Raw genomic sequence first — 17,198 nt, forward strand, 5'->3', positions numbered from 1 at the left:
TTAGCATCATTCTCTCTTTGGCGTAGTTACTGTGAAACAGGTTTTTTTGTACTATGAACATTTGATTTTAAGATTGTTGGGCTTGGTTAAGTACGTTTCTGTCTGTTGCTCCAGGGTGTTAACGGTTTTAAGATTAATCACTTTTAGTAAGTCATAGTCATGGTTTCCTCGTATGCTTTAGTCTAAAAAATATTTATTTGGATGGGAATGACTAATAATAATTCTTCTCCAGTAATCACAGGCATCTTGAAAATGTCATGGAATGCCATCGTTTTAAATGTGTGGGATCTTCCTGTCAGGTCCGCTTTGCAGCAGGATGTTATTCTGATGTCACTTGACTTTAAATTGTCGTCATATTATAGAGTGGTGCTGGGATGACGTCAAAACCCGGAAGTAAGCTGCGTTTACACCTATGGTTTACACTGGCACTAAAAATCTTATAAACACAAAAATCCGCAAGAGATGTTATTTTATTTTTGCATCGTATCTGTTCTGAGCCACTTCCAAATGTGGTTTTAAATTATATACATCTCTGATATTTGGATCTCTGACCTACGTCTAAACACATATACGGATCCCTTTGGAATTCCAAGCCAAGACAAGGGTGACACGTTTGGCTACAAATATAACATTTTAAAGGTGCTGTATGAATCTTTTTTTTTTTTTTTTTACTGTACTAAACCATAAAATTACCATAATATGTTTGCAAATATTTAAGAAACATGCTAAGTTCACATTCTTGTTTCTCTCAAAAACAATGCTACAGCCAGTTATTTTACTTTTGTAATGTGTGTTCCATGCCAGAATGTTTTAATTTTGTTTTGGTCTGTGTCTGTTTCCGGCCACTGCCAATTTTCCCAATATTATTTTGACACCCCGTGTTGCCAGTTGGTGGAAAATATTACAGCCACGGAAGCCAGCAAACAAACTGGGTCAAGAGATCACAGATTCTAACCAACCTAAAAAGCCTCAGCATCCATCTAAAAATCTCTATGAACGAGAGCATATTAAAACAGATAAATTAACTAGGGCTGCACGATTAGAAAAATAACATTGAAATCGCGCTTAAACTGTTTGGCTTAGTGTGATTATGAAATTGCAAAGGCTGTGATTATTATTACTATTTTTTTATGCACAGCTTGTTTATGAAGTATGGCTCCAAATGCCAATCCATCTGAAAGCACTGTGATTTTGAGTCATATATAATGTGCATTTGAAAAAGCAACGTGTCAGACATATTTCCAGACATGAGAATTATTTATTAATATCTTGTCCAACAAAAGAATACATTTAATAACATGTTTTTACTTCAAACTCACTTCATAATGACAGTTGAGCATCATTCTGTGAGATGATGTGGCTTCTTACACATAATAAGGCAGTCATGTGTTTATTAGTCATGTTTAATCAAAGCATTTCAGTCTTCTGTTTATTCAGCAACAGCCATAGTATTATGCCCATAGGGTTTTCCTGGAATGACATGTGTTATTTACTTCTGCGGCAGGGCATATTTGGAGTTTCTGCGCTAGTGCGCCCTCTGGCTTTCAGATGGAGAAGCATTTACTACTGATCACAGAGCCATACAGCACTGACAAGCCGCAAATAAAATAATCCCCAGCCTTTGCCAAATCGTGTACGGTTTAATTGCAATTAATCATGCAGCCCTAAAATTAACTCATTAACTTACAATGCGTGAAACTCTCCTCGCCTTCCAATGTCATTTGCGCTCCCTCAGAGGGCTGCACGATTAATCGCAATTAACATGTAATCTCGTTTAAACCGATTTGGCTTATCGCGATGCTGATGTACAGATCAAACGTTAAATCTGAGGTAGACATATATTTCTTTCTGTTGTTAAGTTTCCTTAACTTTATATCGCGGCACTGTGTTGTAATACTAGGGATTCCCTCATACGTCATAGGATTCCATCAGGACATATAAAAATAGCTTAAAGCTGCTGTCCGCAACTTTTTTTTGTGTTCAAAATTTACAAAAATTATATAATGAGAATGTACAACATGAATCCATTTTCCAAACCGTGTTTTTGTCTAACCCTGAATCAATATGGTACACTTATAATAAGTGTTTATATTCGGACTATTTCAGAACGGACTGATAGGACCCGCCACAGAGTATCACAGTAACTGCGTGACTCACCATAGACATACACGGAGAAAAGTAGCTCCGGCTACAATGTTCTTTCGCAAGATGCGTGCGGTTCTGTTTATTAACCACTAGAGGGCCAAAAATTGCGGACTGCAGCTTTAATGGACTAGTACAGTGATATAAAAGTCCAAACTTGCACCTTATTTGTGATGTAAGTTATACTATATAGGCTCCAAGGAAGCAGATAGTAGCATAAAGTTGGTTTGACACTGAACTTTTGATATTTGCAAATTTAGGGACCATCTCTAAAGTTACGACATTGGTATTCACGTTTCTACCTTGAATAGCATTAAAAGAGAATGACTTGGTCACAAAACCAACTCTAAAGTGTTCAACCAGGTCTCAGGTCAAACAGTGATGCGCCCTACTCTCTTTCTCACACACACACAAACATGTGAACTCACACAAACTCTTGTACATGCACATACATATTCAAACACACCCCACTCAAAGTACATACATATACTTTTTCTAGGTATATATATTTAGAGTTGGTTTTGTGACTAAATCATTCTCGTCAAATGCTATTGAGCTTTAAATTATGGCATTTTTTGTATGATCCCATACAGTAGTGAAATACATAGCAATATTTACATATTACTTGACAGTTTATTTGGAAACACTTTTCAATAAGGTTCATAATGTATTAACTAACGTGAACTATCCATGAGCAATACATTTGTTACTGTATTTGTTAATCTGTGTTAACATTAATAAAAATACAGAAGTTCATTGTTCATGTTAGTTCACAGTGCAATAACTAATGTTAACAAATACAACTCTTGATTTTAATAATGTATTAGTAAATGTTGAAATTAACATTAACAAAGATTGCTGTAGAAGTGCAGTTCATTATTAGTTCGTTAACTAATAGTTAACTAATGTTAACTAATGAACCTTATTGTAAAGTGTTACCGTTTATTTTAATAAACATCAAAAATCTAAAAAGTGTGCATCATACCTGAGACCTAGATGAACACTTTACAGTTGGTTTTGTGACTAAGTCATTCTCTTTAAATGATATTGAAGGTAGAAACATGAATACCAATGTCATAACTTTAGAGACATTACCTAAATTTGCAAATATCAAACGTCCAACATCAAACCAACTTTATGCCACTATCTGCTTGCCTGCAGTCTATATAATATAACCTACATCACCAATAAGGTGCGAGTTTGGTCTTTTATATCACTGTGCTAGTCCATTAAGCTAAATTAAACGTTTCATATGTCTTGATGGCAGGGGAATCCTTAATATGTATATAGGTGTTTGAGTTGTTTTAGAGATTTAAAAAAAATAATTAATATATCATAGAGTTGTTTGTGGTGGGGTAAATTAAACGTGATATGCAGTGGGGTCACAATCGTGTTGCATTGTGGTATATGGAGCTGCCTGAAGTGTACATATGAATTAGACTCACTCCCTTGGTCAAAATCGAACCCAAGAGGTGAAACTCTGATGCTTTTTGGGTAACAGCCACTAGGTAACAATTTGGCGGCGTGGCAGCCATTTTGGGATGAAAATGCCAACTGGACAATAGAATCCATCACATCTTACGCACCCAAAATCTGCGAATCTCACATACAAATCAGAAACGCAATAGAAAATTTCTCAAATTCAATACATTTTATGACACCTACGGTAAATGTTGTATTTTCTTAGCCTATGTTTTATGTTATCAGTTGTGGAATCCAACCATTAATACTTGAACTTCAAAGAATTTTAACCCAAAATGTCTGGGTTTCTAGAGAGCAAAGGTTTTTTTGAAAAAGGTGGAAGACTTAAACACAAAGTCTGTAAAATAAATTGTTAAAAGGATTTGATGATCACTAGTGATAGTATTTTAGCTTTAATGTATTTTTTTTTTTTTTTTTTTTAACAAAGCAGCTGATATTAAAACCATAGAAACCAGTGGATTGCTGAGTCGCTTTCACCCCAAAATGGCGGAAGCGTAGGGCTGCTACTGGGAGCTGGTGTTGCAATGGAATGTTCTATTGAGTTTCACTTCTTGTCAGTATAATTTCTTTGATATAAACTTCCCTCGTCCACTTTAGGAAGTGGAATGCACTTCAAAATGAGTGCAGGGATTCCCCCGAGGGAAAGTGCTCGGGAAGTTTGTGAGTGTATGTCTAAAAGTGGTGTGGAACGCAGCCCTAATCCTTGTTTAATATTAGCTTACAACATTTATTTCAAATGTCCAATTAATCTTTAATATTTGGTAGGGGTGTAAAGGTACACACAACTCACGGTTCAGTTCGTACCTCGGTTTTGAAGTCATGGTTCGGTACGGTTTTCGGTACAGCAGGTAGGGAGAAAACTAAACATAAAATTGCTTTTTTTTAAACAGTGGTTTACTGAACAAATTGTGTTTTTGTCTGTAAATTTATTAATTTAAATTATAACTAAAAGTTTCTTAAGGATAAAAAAATTATCTTTGCTAATGGTATAAACTATGTAGGGAGCCCTTACTTGAACATTATGCTACTTAATATTAAAGGTTAACAATTGAGCCCAAACTATTAGCCTAAATTCAATTGCTTTTTGTTTTTAGATAAAATAATCAACACTCAAATAACAATTTGTATACAAACATGTAAGCTGCACATAAGGCAGTTTTTGCATTAACTTCTAAATATTTTTACTCCAATTCGTTGTTGAAATATAATCATATATATTATATAAATATAATGTCTTCACAGTAGTTGTCATTTTCATGACAGATTTATATAAACATACATTAAATAATCAAGACATCACTAAAAGGTTAAGTAAAATATAATGAATATATAGGCTAATACAGTGCATATATTAAGCAAAAGTTTTCATTTCTCTAGGGAACTAACAAGCTGTGGACACTAAATGGCTTTTCTGAGGTAAATGCTACATGACATAATGTTTACAAACTTTCATTGATGTCTTTCCACCGTTGAAAGTGATTGAGTGATTACAAGAGATATGACTGTTACAGTAAGTTGTACTGTACATACCCTCAGATGTTCTTTCATGTTTATTCTGTAACTAGTATTAAAGAGGAAGAGATGATTGCGTTTACTCGTGCTCTGCGCTTGTGCTCCGCCGGTTGAACTGGAGCGCCTGTACAGTGATCTGTCACACCGCATCAAAGCACGTCAAAAGAATTTTCTGTTTGAATTTCATGATTTCGTGGACAGAATTTAAAGGATGACACTTTACTTATCGAAAGTAACAAAACGCAGAGCTTATTGCGATTTTTAGTGGTTAGGCTACAATGTTGCAATGTAATGCTTCGGTACACACGTGCACTGTACCGAAAGCCCTGTACCGAAACAGTTCAGTATGAATACGTGTACCATTACACCCCTAATATTTGGCCATTTTTTACAACAGAAATGCTACAACCACTGTAATTTATTGAACAAGAACATGTGGACTAAAATGAGGGATTAAACTTTTGTTTTGAAATTGCAACGAGCAGTTAGCACATTTCACCAAGTAGAAACATACTGTATAATGTATTCTCCTGCGTTTGCTAAGGTTTATAGATGACTTGCCTTACAAATCTGATTAAATGCCGCACATTGAGTTTTAGGGCTGCAACTTACGATTATTCTAATAATCGATTAGTTGGCCTATTATTTTTTCAATTTATCGGATAAAAATCCTAATTTTATTATTTTTTATTTTATTGACCAAAAATACACTATTGCACATCCTGCCTAATGTACTTCAAACAAATGTGCCAATTGAATGCTATGAAAACATACAGTGCTTAATTTATTAGACTACCTGTCATAATAAAGAGAGAACATAAATATTTTAGGATTCTATCAAAAACTTGTTTAAAACAAAAAATGTTATTGCCATTTATTAGGCAAAATAACAAACTGAAACAACTAAATAGTCATTATTCACACATAATATCCAAAAAAAAAAAAAACATAATAACGGTCTCTGTTATTGACTGTAATTGGGCATCTGAAAATACAACAACTATAAAGTGCTTTACTTTTTTTTCTGCCTTTCTTGTAAAACAGTAAAATCAAAAATTCATGGATAACAACAATAATTATATTGTAGCATTAGAAATACTACTGTGACTAAAGAGCTTACACAATTTTTGCAAATTCAGAAAGATTCGATTAATTCGATTCAGCATTTTTTATGCAAACATAGGGTTACTGAAATGCTTTCCCCAATGTGTCTTAGTTAGGGTGCGAATTAAACAGTGGCCTTCAGGAGGTCAGAGAGTAAGGACAAAAAAACAACCTTTTGTCCATTGTTAATGTTTGTTCATGTTAGTTCTTAATGATGCTACATTACTTTATTTTATTAATTGGCATTTGTAGAAATTTACATTAAAAATTTACATCAAAATTTTTAAAGGCTTTAAAAGTATTGTTTGTTCAACTATAGTGTAGGATGGCTACACAAACTTATTAAAGTGTTCCAGGTACATTAAACATACTAATGCTACATGGAGAGACTAGGCCTACCAAAGAATATCACGCACTTTCCCAACTAATCCTAAACTAACTTTTCTTCACAGAATATAAAAGCCCTCTACTACGTCTACGTCTCCATCAATTTGTGCATGTAGTAATTTAAAGGTGCTAAAGAGAATGTTTTGTTTTATAAATTTTTGCCATATTACTTGAAACTGTCTTTAACTGATAAAAGACTATTTATTAGGTGCACTGAAAGGAATAATATTAATATACATCATCTATGCACGAGGTAGGGCCTTAAAAACATCAGCCAATCGATTGGCCCTCTGGCTTGTCAATCGCTGCCATGACGTTCCTTGTGAGAGACGAGCGCGGCTGTGCACTCCACAGGCGCCGCATGCAATGTTTTTGTCAGGAGACTGGAGTAACAACTGCAGATTATGAGTTACCTGCGGTGAGTCCGACATAATGAATCCACTAACACAACACAGCGAATGCCGGTGGTAAACACTCGTGTTCCAATACGAGTGTTTACGAGTTTTGGGAGGCGTTCCTTCGAAGGAGGGGGGGTTGTTCTTACGCATGCGCTCATTTCAAAAACTCAGTAACAGTCTTTGGTTTCTCAGTCGACGAAAAGATCCTCTTTAGCACCTTTAATGTCTATATATTTTAAAGCACTGAATCGCTATCGAATCGCGATTAATCCGATTCTTAGCATTTTATATCGATTATCGACCGAAATTAATGATTCACGATTAAAAAAAAAAACGTTTCAAGATCGATGCATATGCATCGTCAGGATTTGTAATCGATGCATCAAGAAAATGAGTGAATCGTTACACCCCTATTGTTATCCCTTTACAGTTACTCTTATAAAATACTTGAATGACATGATGACTTTTAAATCTAAATTTAACTTTAAACAACAGATATTTCAGCAAAATTTATATATTTGCACTGAATATTATTTGTCTCCCTCTCTACCGTGTTACGTCTGTCTAGGCATGTAACGCTATCAAATTTTCATGTTGCGATTAATTGATGAAGCTTTTATCACGGTATACGGTATTATCACGATATTAAAATAAGTTGCAAAACCATTTTTGTCATAGTTTAACAGGTTTCAACTTAAAAAGGTTCAACTCTTTTTGTAATATAACAAAAACAACTCTGACTGAAATTTTCAAACACATTAAAATGCAAAAGAATTAGGCTTTAAAGAACAACAGATAACACTTTATTTAATGCATTAACTAAGATTGAGCAATAGCTACATTTGTTACAGAAAGTGTTATTTTTTTGTTAATGTTAGTTTAGAAACACAACTGATCATTGTTAGTTTTATCTCAGGTCCATTAAATAAGTTATTTTGATTTTAGTAATGTTATTAAATAGTAACTAAGAAATTAACATTAATTAATAATAATTCATACTTTATAAGGATTTTTATTGTCAGTTTGGTAATAATGAATTAACATGTTAACTAATGAAGCTGTATGTTTTCAAAGTTTTACTGAACAATAACAAATAATCAGAACATTTCTAATCATTAGGGCATGTTGTAGTCCAGATTAAAATATAAAAATGTTTAGGTTTGAAAATAAATATCCTTTTAAGTCTTTTTTAAGTATTCAGTATTTGGTGAACAACACTGAGATTACAAAAAAATGAATGGCTGAAGCATTTTAAAAACTTCACTAGGGCAGTTACTTTGTTTGCACGGTTTGCTGCACGCTGCTGTTCCATCAGCGCCCTCTGCTGTCAGAGAGTGAATGCGCACTTTCATTCAGATTGTCTCCTTCACTGGTTCCGCCATGTGCTTCTCGTGCACGTTGGGATTGTTTACATCTGAGCGCGTGTCCTTTTGACGCAGAATACAGCGGTGTTGTGCATTTTATACGCTTGATGGGTAAAGTATTCCTAATTGCCTTATAAAAAAATTAATAATTGGTAATAAATTATTATTTACGGTATTCTGAAGTGCCGACGATTACAATATCGTGCATATTCATTATCGCGATTTATCGCATTACCGAATATCGGCACAAGTCTATGTTTGTCTGACAGGGGTGCGTGCCGTCATTCAGTAAAGTGTGAAGTTTAACGCAGACTGTCAAGACGAGCCTTTATGCAAAATGAAAATCCTTACTTGAATTTGTAACATTTACAGATAAGGATATAGCCGTAGAATGAACGTTTTGCGCTGAGGACGCACATGCATCGGTCACAGGGCAAGCCATTATGCTAATGCATTAGCTTGAAGCTTAAAATAAAGAATTCTCATGTTTTGGACAGCTTGAATCACGTACCTTTCTGGCATCAGCTCACTCTGCTTCCTCTACTATTTTTAGATGCTTTTTTATCCATAGAAATGCATTATTCAGTGCTGTAACTTGATGGGACTGGCAGAAGTTTTCTGCGCACGGTGGGCAGACCCGACTAATCGATAAAGAGAATCGTTGACGATGATTTTCATTATCGATTATTATCAATTTTATCGCATAGTAGTTGCAGCCCTATTGAGTTTCCAGATGAATGTTAAAAGCAATCCAGACTCACAGCATATGCAGAGATGGAATTTGAGATGCGCCACTCATGTAAATGATAACAGTTCACGTGCATGGAGCAGCGTTTACTGTGAACCGTGCTGCTCTGAGACGCACGTAGATAACTTGCACACATGTAAATAATTACAGTGCATATATATTAAACCTGTAGCACATACATTTATTTAATTGATTCGCAGCCTTTGCAAATTCACAATAGCATTATACTTTATTATGATTTTTAAAAGGGTTTAATTTCGTGCAGCCTTAGATAAGTCTAATAATGCGTTTCATGGATTCTTGTCCGTGGAAAGCACCGCTTCCGGTATTTTATCGGTTACTCAACACGGCCAAATTGAAATCGAGAATTTTTTAATTTGAGTATTCAAATTTGAGGAATCGTTACAGCCCTACATCATTGAAAAATCTCAAGGAAACCAGCGGCAAATTAGTCTTACGGGTTTTAATCTCATCCCTGCACCACTTTGGCGCTTTAAGATCTGCTGCTGCACAAGACACGGGACACGTGTCCCATTTTCTCACAAATCTTTGTTAATTTAAGACTTAATTTAACAAATTTAAGACCGCTCTTGAGGACACTTGACAAAACTGACATTTTGGCATAATTTGTGTGTTATGGTTCGTTCAAGCATGGAAGATCTCTATACTGGCACGCGTTGTGTGTGTGTCACATAGGCAGGACATTCACAGACAGCATGTTCTCTTTTGTCTTGTCACGCTTGAATGGTTTAAAAGCATTTGCATGAATAAGAGCTTGATCATATAACACAGAAAAACAGATACTGCTTTAATTGCGTTAAATATTTTTTAAACATTAAACTGAAAAAAATTACCTCGGTGCCGCAGTGGGCAAGTGATGAAACCGGTGTTGTGACTGAACACCAACTACCATAGCAATCCTGCCTTTTGATATAGTCCGTTACAAACTGATCCCTAAAAACTACAGTTTACTAGGCATTTGAGTTGTAACTAAATCCAGGGAGTTGACATACGGTGTTAAATGCTATACTGCATCTTAAACTATTGTGAACAACAGTTTTCTATTTATTTATTTTTTTTATTTATATTGTGCATGCAGTTTTTATGAGCCCCTGTTAATTGAAAGCCTACATGTTCTACAATGTAGAACTACAGCCCCAATTTCAGAAAAGTTTAAACATTTAGGCTACGTCCACAGGAAGCTGGAGCTTACCCTATCACCCTATACATGCCAGACCATTATGTGGCGCTGTAATTCTGCCACAGAGATGCCCTGTGTGTTGCCCATCTGCTATATACCCTGTGAAGGGTTAAACCGTGTCCACCTGGCACGGCATCAAATCGATTAACTGTTTCATTCAAATCCACATGAATGCCCTGTACAATGTTCAGTAGCCTACTGCAATGTCCGAGAGTCTCTCCTGTCTCATGGGCTGAATCTGAAATCACCCCCTGTACTCTCATTCACTATTCCCTACATTACTCCAATAATATAGTCCACTTGACGGAGTGAATGGAAACGATTGAGTGAATTCAGACGCTGAGTGTGCCGGAAGGACTGCTGCTTTAATTGCCGCTTGCTGTTTAATAATCTTTTGAAACTTGGCAAACTGGCAGTTCCCGTAGTAAGATGAAAGGATTTATCTTGAATTCTGTCATGGAAATTATGTATAAACCTTATATAAACAATTTAATAATCAATTACAAATGAATTTTTACTTGTATTATAGTACGCTGTATGCCACAGACGAGTGATTTGTAAAATAAATGGATGGATGATTCAACTGTTTGTGCCATCTTCTGGCGAGATGCGGGAATTCATTTGATGCATAACTCTCACAGTGCATTATGGCTATTCTCTAGCCGTTATTCATCAGTTGTACACTCATTATTGTGGTGCATTGTGGGATTTTAATGAGTGCACTCAAAGTTTACTAAGGTTTCGAACACCACTAAAAAAGGCTGTTGCTTCAAATAGTGGCCTATTTAAGGGTGTGGGGGACGATTTCAGACACAGAGTTTGTACTTTAAATAAATGTTAGACAATTAACAAATCACATTTTCTTGATGTTATTGCATTTTATAAAATGTCCCAACTTTTCTGTAATTGGGGCTGTTGTCAAGGCAAAAGAATGCTTAATCATGCTTGGACAAAAGGAATAAATACCAGTTACAGCACTTAAAGGAACATGCCACTGTTAGCATAGCGTAGCACTTTTAGCATAGCTTAGATGGGGGCTGCTCCCCCGTAGACATGTCATGCATCAACTAACCAGATACTGAATCCACTCATATTATGGGAGTGATGATTCATAATATCTTTGTGTGTGTTTCCTTTCTGTTCAGGCGGAATGTGGACCTTCAGTAAATCTCTATGGCTGCTCACTGTTGGGATCATAATGTCCCAGCAGACACGCGCTCATTCCCACCATCATCACGGACACTCCCATGGTGACGGTGGTTGCCACGGTCACTCGCATGGTGGGGTGAAGATGCATCATGGGGCAAGCAAATGGAGTGCTGAAGCTAATCTGCCCCATGCCAAAGAGGAGCATCATGGACACGCACACGACCATGGACACGCACACGACCATGGACACGCACACGACCATGGACACGCACACGACCATGGACACGCACACGACCATGGACACGCACACGACCATGGACACGCACACGACCATGGACACGCACATGATCATGGACACATACATGATCATGGATCTGAGCATTTGAAAAGAGATGTGGAAGCAGGGAGACGGAACATGGTTGAACTTTGGATGCAGGTAAAACATGCTGATGGATGAGTATGCTAATAGATTCATATGACGCTAGGGTTATTGTGAATCAGTAATGAATCACTTCTTAATCTTTTACAACCTTTTAGTTCATAGTTTATACATTCTTGGGTTCTCTACATTAACACATTAATAGGCTATATAGGAATAGTGAGTTTTTCAGTGTAACTGTAATTTACAAATTGTTTAATTAGCTCATATTTAAAAAGTTTTTATCCTTTATATCCTATCCATAATCCTAACCAATGTGTTTTAATGTGGTTAAAATACCCTAATAGACAATAAAGAGCAATAATAATTCACCGCACTGCATTGGATGTATGATGCAATGACAAATTCAAGTGTACAGTTTCACCTAATTAGGGGCTAAGCACCAAAGGTGCTATAGCCCCTATTGTATCTGTTAGTTTTATTAGGGGCCAAGCCCCGAAGGGGCTGTAGCCCCTATTGTAATTGTACGTTTTCTTATTATTATTATTAGGGGCTAAGCACCGAAGGTGCTATAGCCCCTATTGTATCTGTTAGTTTTATTATTATTAGGGCCCGAGCACCGATGGTGTGAGGACCCTATTGGAATTGCTCAGCCAATTATTCTTCTTCTCCAAAATGAATCGCATTTTTGAGGGCCTAAACATTATCAAAAACTCATGAAACTTTGCACAAGCGTCAGAAGTGGTGAAACTTTACATCTGATATGGGTTTCAGAATTAGGTGTGGTAAAATGGCTCGATAGCGCCACCTACAAAATTTCAATTAAGCGCCCTTCGTGCTACGTTTCACGTACAGTTATGAAATTCGGTAGACAGATGTAACAGCCCAATACCTACAAAAAAGCCCCTGGGTGCAAAGTTTGTAAACCCAACAGGAAGTGAGATATTTTGACTTTTCTCTGCAAAAATTTGGCAGTTTTTGCCGTTTCCACATGTTGTACTTTAACAAACTCCTCCTAGAGCTTTAATCAGATCAACATCATATTTGGTCAGTCTAATCTAAAGGCCTTTGAGACGTTAAATTGCGAAGATCTAGAGTTTTCGTTGAAGGGCGTGTCCATGGCGGCCTGGCAAAGTTCGATGTTTCGCCATGAAACAGGAAGATGTTGTAACTCGGGCATACAATGTCTGATCTGCCCCAAACTTCCCATGTTTTATTAGAGTCCTGACCTGAAGACATTTATATGACAATATTCAGTTACAGTCATAGCGCCACCTGGGGGCAACAGGAAATTACATGTTTTACACTGTGATCAACTCCTCATAGAGATTAAACCAGAAGCACATAATATATGGCCAGTCTAATCTTAAGGCCTTTGAGACGTTAAATTGCGAAGATCTAGAGTTTTCGCTGAAGGGCGTGACTGTGGCGGCCTGACAAAGTCTGATGTTTCGCCATGAAAGAGGAAGCTGTTGTAACTCAGGCATACTATGTCCGATCTGCTCCAAACTTCACATGAGTGATAAAAGTCCTGGCCTAAAGACATCTATATAACAATATTCAGTTAGCTATAGCGCCACCTGTTGGCAGCAGGAAATGTGGCACTTTTACATGATTTTGCCATAATTCTCCTGTATTTACTTGCTCACATGCATGTCGCCCACTGTTCGCTGTTTTCCTAATGCCAACGGGTGGCGGTGAGCCCGGGTGCGAGGGCCCTTTCATCGCTGCTTGCAGCTTTAATTATTATTATTTTTCCCGAATGGGAGTCTATGGCAGCCCTATCAACGGAACATGAGAAAATGATGAAACTTGGCACACTTGTAGTGATTGTCATGTCTAGAAATCTGACCAATTTTGGAGTCTCTAGGACCAACTCTATAGCGCCACCACCAGTTCAAACATTCAACATTCTAAAGGTTATAACATTTGAACCATTTGCTCTAGAAAAATGTAATTTAGTACATCTGATTTGGCTCTTCATGCTGATGCTATTCAACATATTACATTAAGTCTCCGCCCATTACAGTAGCAGCCATTTTGAAAATTACAGTAATCCGTTTTTTCACTACTCCTCCTCCAAATTTTGTCCAATTTTGTCCAAACTTTGATCAGATGATCTTTGATCTGAGCTGCACAGAAATGACTGAACAGATTTTTTTGTATTCATATTTGTTCAAAAGTTATGTTGTCATGAAGTTCACGAGGTCGACCTGAAATTGCTATAGAGGCTGTATCTCGGCCAAAATTTGAGCAATCGAATCCGAATCCGAGGATATATATTTTCTCAACATTAGATGATACGCATGTCCGCCATTTTGAGTTTTGTCATAAATTGCAATATCTTTTAAACAATTTGACATATCTTCACAAAAATTGGTACGTGTGACCTTTAGAAGGTCCTGAAGGTACCTGAGAAGATTCAACACAGCGCCACCTACTGTTCCACAGATATAATGTTTTTTGCAAAAACGCTTATAACTTCTGAAAACATTTTCCAAAATGTGTATGCTTTATGTCATTTTATTCCCTGGCTAACGCCAATTCCAACGATGTGTCATTTGTCATTTTCCTTAAATGTCCCTGTCCGCCATATTGAAATAAATGAAAAACAGTTTTTTTGCTACTCCTCCCACAAATTTTGTCCAATTTTGTCCAAAATCAGCATAGATGATCTTTGGACCGAGCCGCATAGAAATGACTGAACGGATTTTTGATATTCGCTACCATTCCCGAGATATTCGTCTCTGAATATGACCTCGCTTGTGTTTGTTGTCTTATGCTAATTAGCTTAGCATGCTAAATGCTTATTTTGTACAAATTGATTCTGTTCCTGATATGGAATGTTTCTGTGAATGATCTAAACTAAAATGTAAAATATAACATATGGTGCATTTTTATAAAAATTCTTGATTGTGAGTTCATTCTCATGAACTACTAAACTTCGACAGCTGTTTGACACTGCCTGCCCAGTGGCGCAAAGAGTTGAGTGACAGACACATGATCTAGAGACTGTGGGTTCGAGTCCCGTGTGGGTCAACTTTATAAAATTGTTTGTAATGTTGTCATTTCAATTCCTCTATCATCCCAAGAAGCTTCTGGTCATTTTGAGCTCATTCTCACCTCTACTTCTGAACCAGCTGTTTTTCATGTACATTCAATTTTTGCTGTTTTTGCTCTTCTTGCTCCGCACTGCACTACAGCTCAGACATTTGAGTGCTTGAAATGCTTGCCGTGTTGCTCTGCTTTAAAAGCTGATCTTTTTGCTGTGCTGTTCTGCCTGCAGTGTTGCTCAGCATGCTGTGCTGTTCTGTTTGATGTTCTGCTCTGCTTGGTGTGCTGCTCTGTTTGATGTGCTGTTCTGCTTACAGTGCTGCTCTGCTTGCTGTGTTGCTCTGTCTGCGGTGCCTTCGGTGCTTAGCCCCGCATTGCTGCTTGCAGCTATATTTATTATTATTAGGGGCTAAGCACGGAAGGTGCTATAGCCCCTATTGTATCTGTTAGTTTTATTAGGGCCCAAGCGAAAATTCGCGCAGGGCCCTCTTGTTCTTCTAAGGATTATTAGGGCCCAAGCGAAAATTCGCGCAGGGCCCTCTTGTTCTTCTAAGGATTATTAGGGCCCAAGCGAAAATTCGCGCAGGGCCCTCTTGTTCTTCTAAGGATTATTATTATTTTTTTTTTTTTTTTTTTTTTTTTTTTTCGTCTTCCGGGGCTTTTTGGGGGCCTTAACATGCTCAAAAACTCTTGAAAATTGGCACACACATTGGAATCCGCGGCCATTAGGACGCCGGAGAGGCTGGTACCCGGGCGTGGCAGGGGGGCTCGACAGCGCCCCCTTGAAAAAAGTCTGAAAATTTGGTCCATATATTAAACATGCTTGCACGTATTAGTATGAAACTCGGTACACATATAGACCTCATCGGGCCGAACAACTTTCGCGCTCTAAGTTAATCGCCACGCCAACAGGAAGTCAGCTATTAAGGGTTGTTTGAAAAACGCATGCTCTGGAATTTGATATACTCCTCCTAGACGATTAATCCGATCGCCACCAAACTCGGTCAGCATGAAGTCAAGACACTGATGATTAAAAATTGCCAGGGGATTTTTGATATCTCGAACGGTTTGGCCGTGGCGAGGCAACGAATTTATGGCGAGAAAAAGGAAACAGGAAATGTGTTATAACATCTTAATACATATATTGATCTTTATGAAACTTCACGAGTGTGTTCGTTATAGGAGTCTGATCACATGGATGTGACTATTGTGAGTCAAAGTTATAGCGCCACCAACTGGCAGCAGGAAGTGTATCACTTTTTGAAATGTTTTGAGATCACCCTCTTATTTTTACCTGATTTGCTTCAAACTTCATCAGTGTAATGTCAATACACAGCAGATGTAGACCTATGACAGGATTTTTGATATTTGAAATATTGTTGCCATGGCAACAGGTCAAACTGTAATAATATTCTTGAGTGTTTTTGAGGCTCTTAACATGCTTCAAATTGCATGAAACTCGACACACACATCAATATTGTCAACCACAAAATGGACAAAGCCATAGAAATGGGCGTGGTGGAGGGGCTCAGTAGCGCCACCTTTTGACAAAAGTGGGGGGGTTAGTTTTTCCTACAGTCACCAAACTCGGTACACATATTATTCTCATCAAGCCGGACAATTTTCTAATTTACATTCATTAGCTCCGACCAACAGGAAGTCAGCTATTTTGGTTTGAATGTTAATTTTTTGAAAAAACAGGCTATGAATTTTATACTACTACTCCTACAGGGTTTATCCAATTTACACCAAGCTTTTTTTAACTTGTTGCGAACACATTGAAGTTGTTTAATTGCAAACGGATTTTGGATATCTCAAACGGTTTGGCCGTGGCGAGGCAACGAATTTATGGCGAGAAAAGGGAAACAGGAAATGTGTTATAACTTCTGCATACATTGATTGATGTTTATGAAACTTCAGGAGTGTGTTGGTTGTAGTAGTCTGATCACATGGATGTAACTATTGTGAGTCAAAGTTATAGCGCCACCAAATGGCAGCAAGAAGTGTATCACTTTTAAAATGCTTTGAGATCACCCTCTTATTTTTACCTGATTTGCTTCAAACTTCATCAGTGTAATGTCAATACACAGCAGATGTAGACCTATGACAGGATTTTTGATATTTGAAATATTGTTGCCATGGCAACAGGTCAAACTGTAATAATATTCTTGAGTGTTTTTGAGGCTCTTAACATGCTTCAAATTGCATGAAACTCGACACACACATCAATATTGTCAACCAGTAGACATGGACAAAGCCATAGAAATGGGCGTGGTGG

At 37.2% G+C, this 17,198-nt stretch overlaps 1 protein-coding gene across 4 annotated transcripts in view; it reads left to right on the top strand.

The window, feature by feature from the left end:
- Positions 1-17,198, top strand: part of slc39a7 (solute carrier family 39 member 7) — a 79,581-nt gene that overhangs the window by 426 nt on the left and 61,957 nt on the right. For 3 of the 4 annotated variants that reach the window (XM_067411604.1, XM_067411607.1, XM_067411605.1), the window contains exon 2: positions 11,484-11,923. In XM_067411604.1, coding sequence (XP_067267705.1) covers positions 11,484-11,923 — 440 coding nt within the window. Of the gene's footprint in view, positions 1-207; positions 640-11,483; positions 11,924-17,198 lie in introns of those variants that run through there. The other variant, XM_067411606.1, reaches the window with a different exon arrangement.

The sequence above is a fragment of the Chanodichthys erythropterus genome, chromosome 15 (genome assembly GCF_024489055.1).
Source record: "Chanodichthys erythropterus isolate Z2021 chromosome 15, ASM2448905v1, whole genome shotgun sequence".
NCBI classification, from domain to species: Eukaryota; Metazoa; Chordata; class Actinopteri; order Cypriniformes; family Xenocyprididae; genus Chanodichthys; species Chanodichthys erythropterus.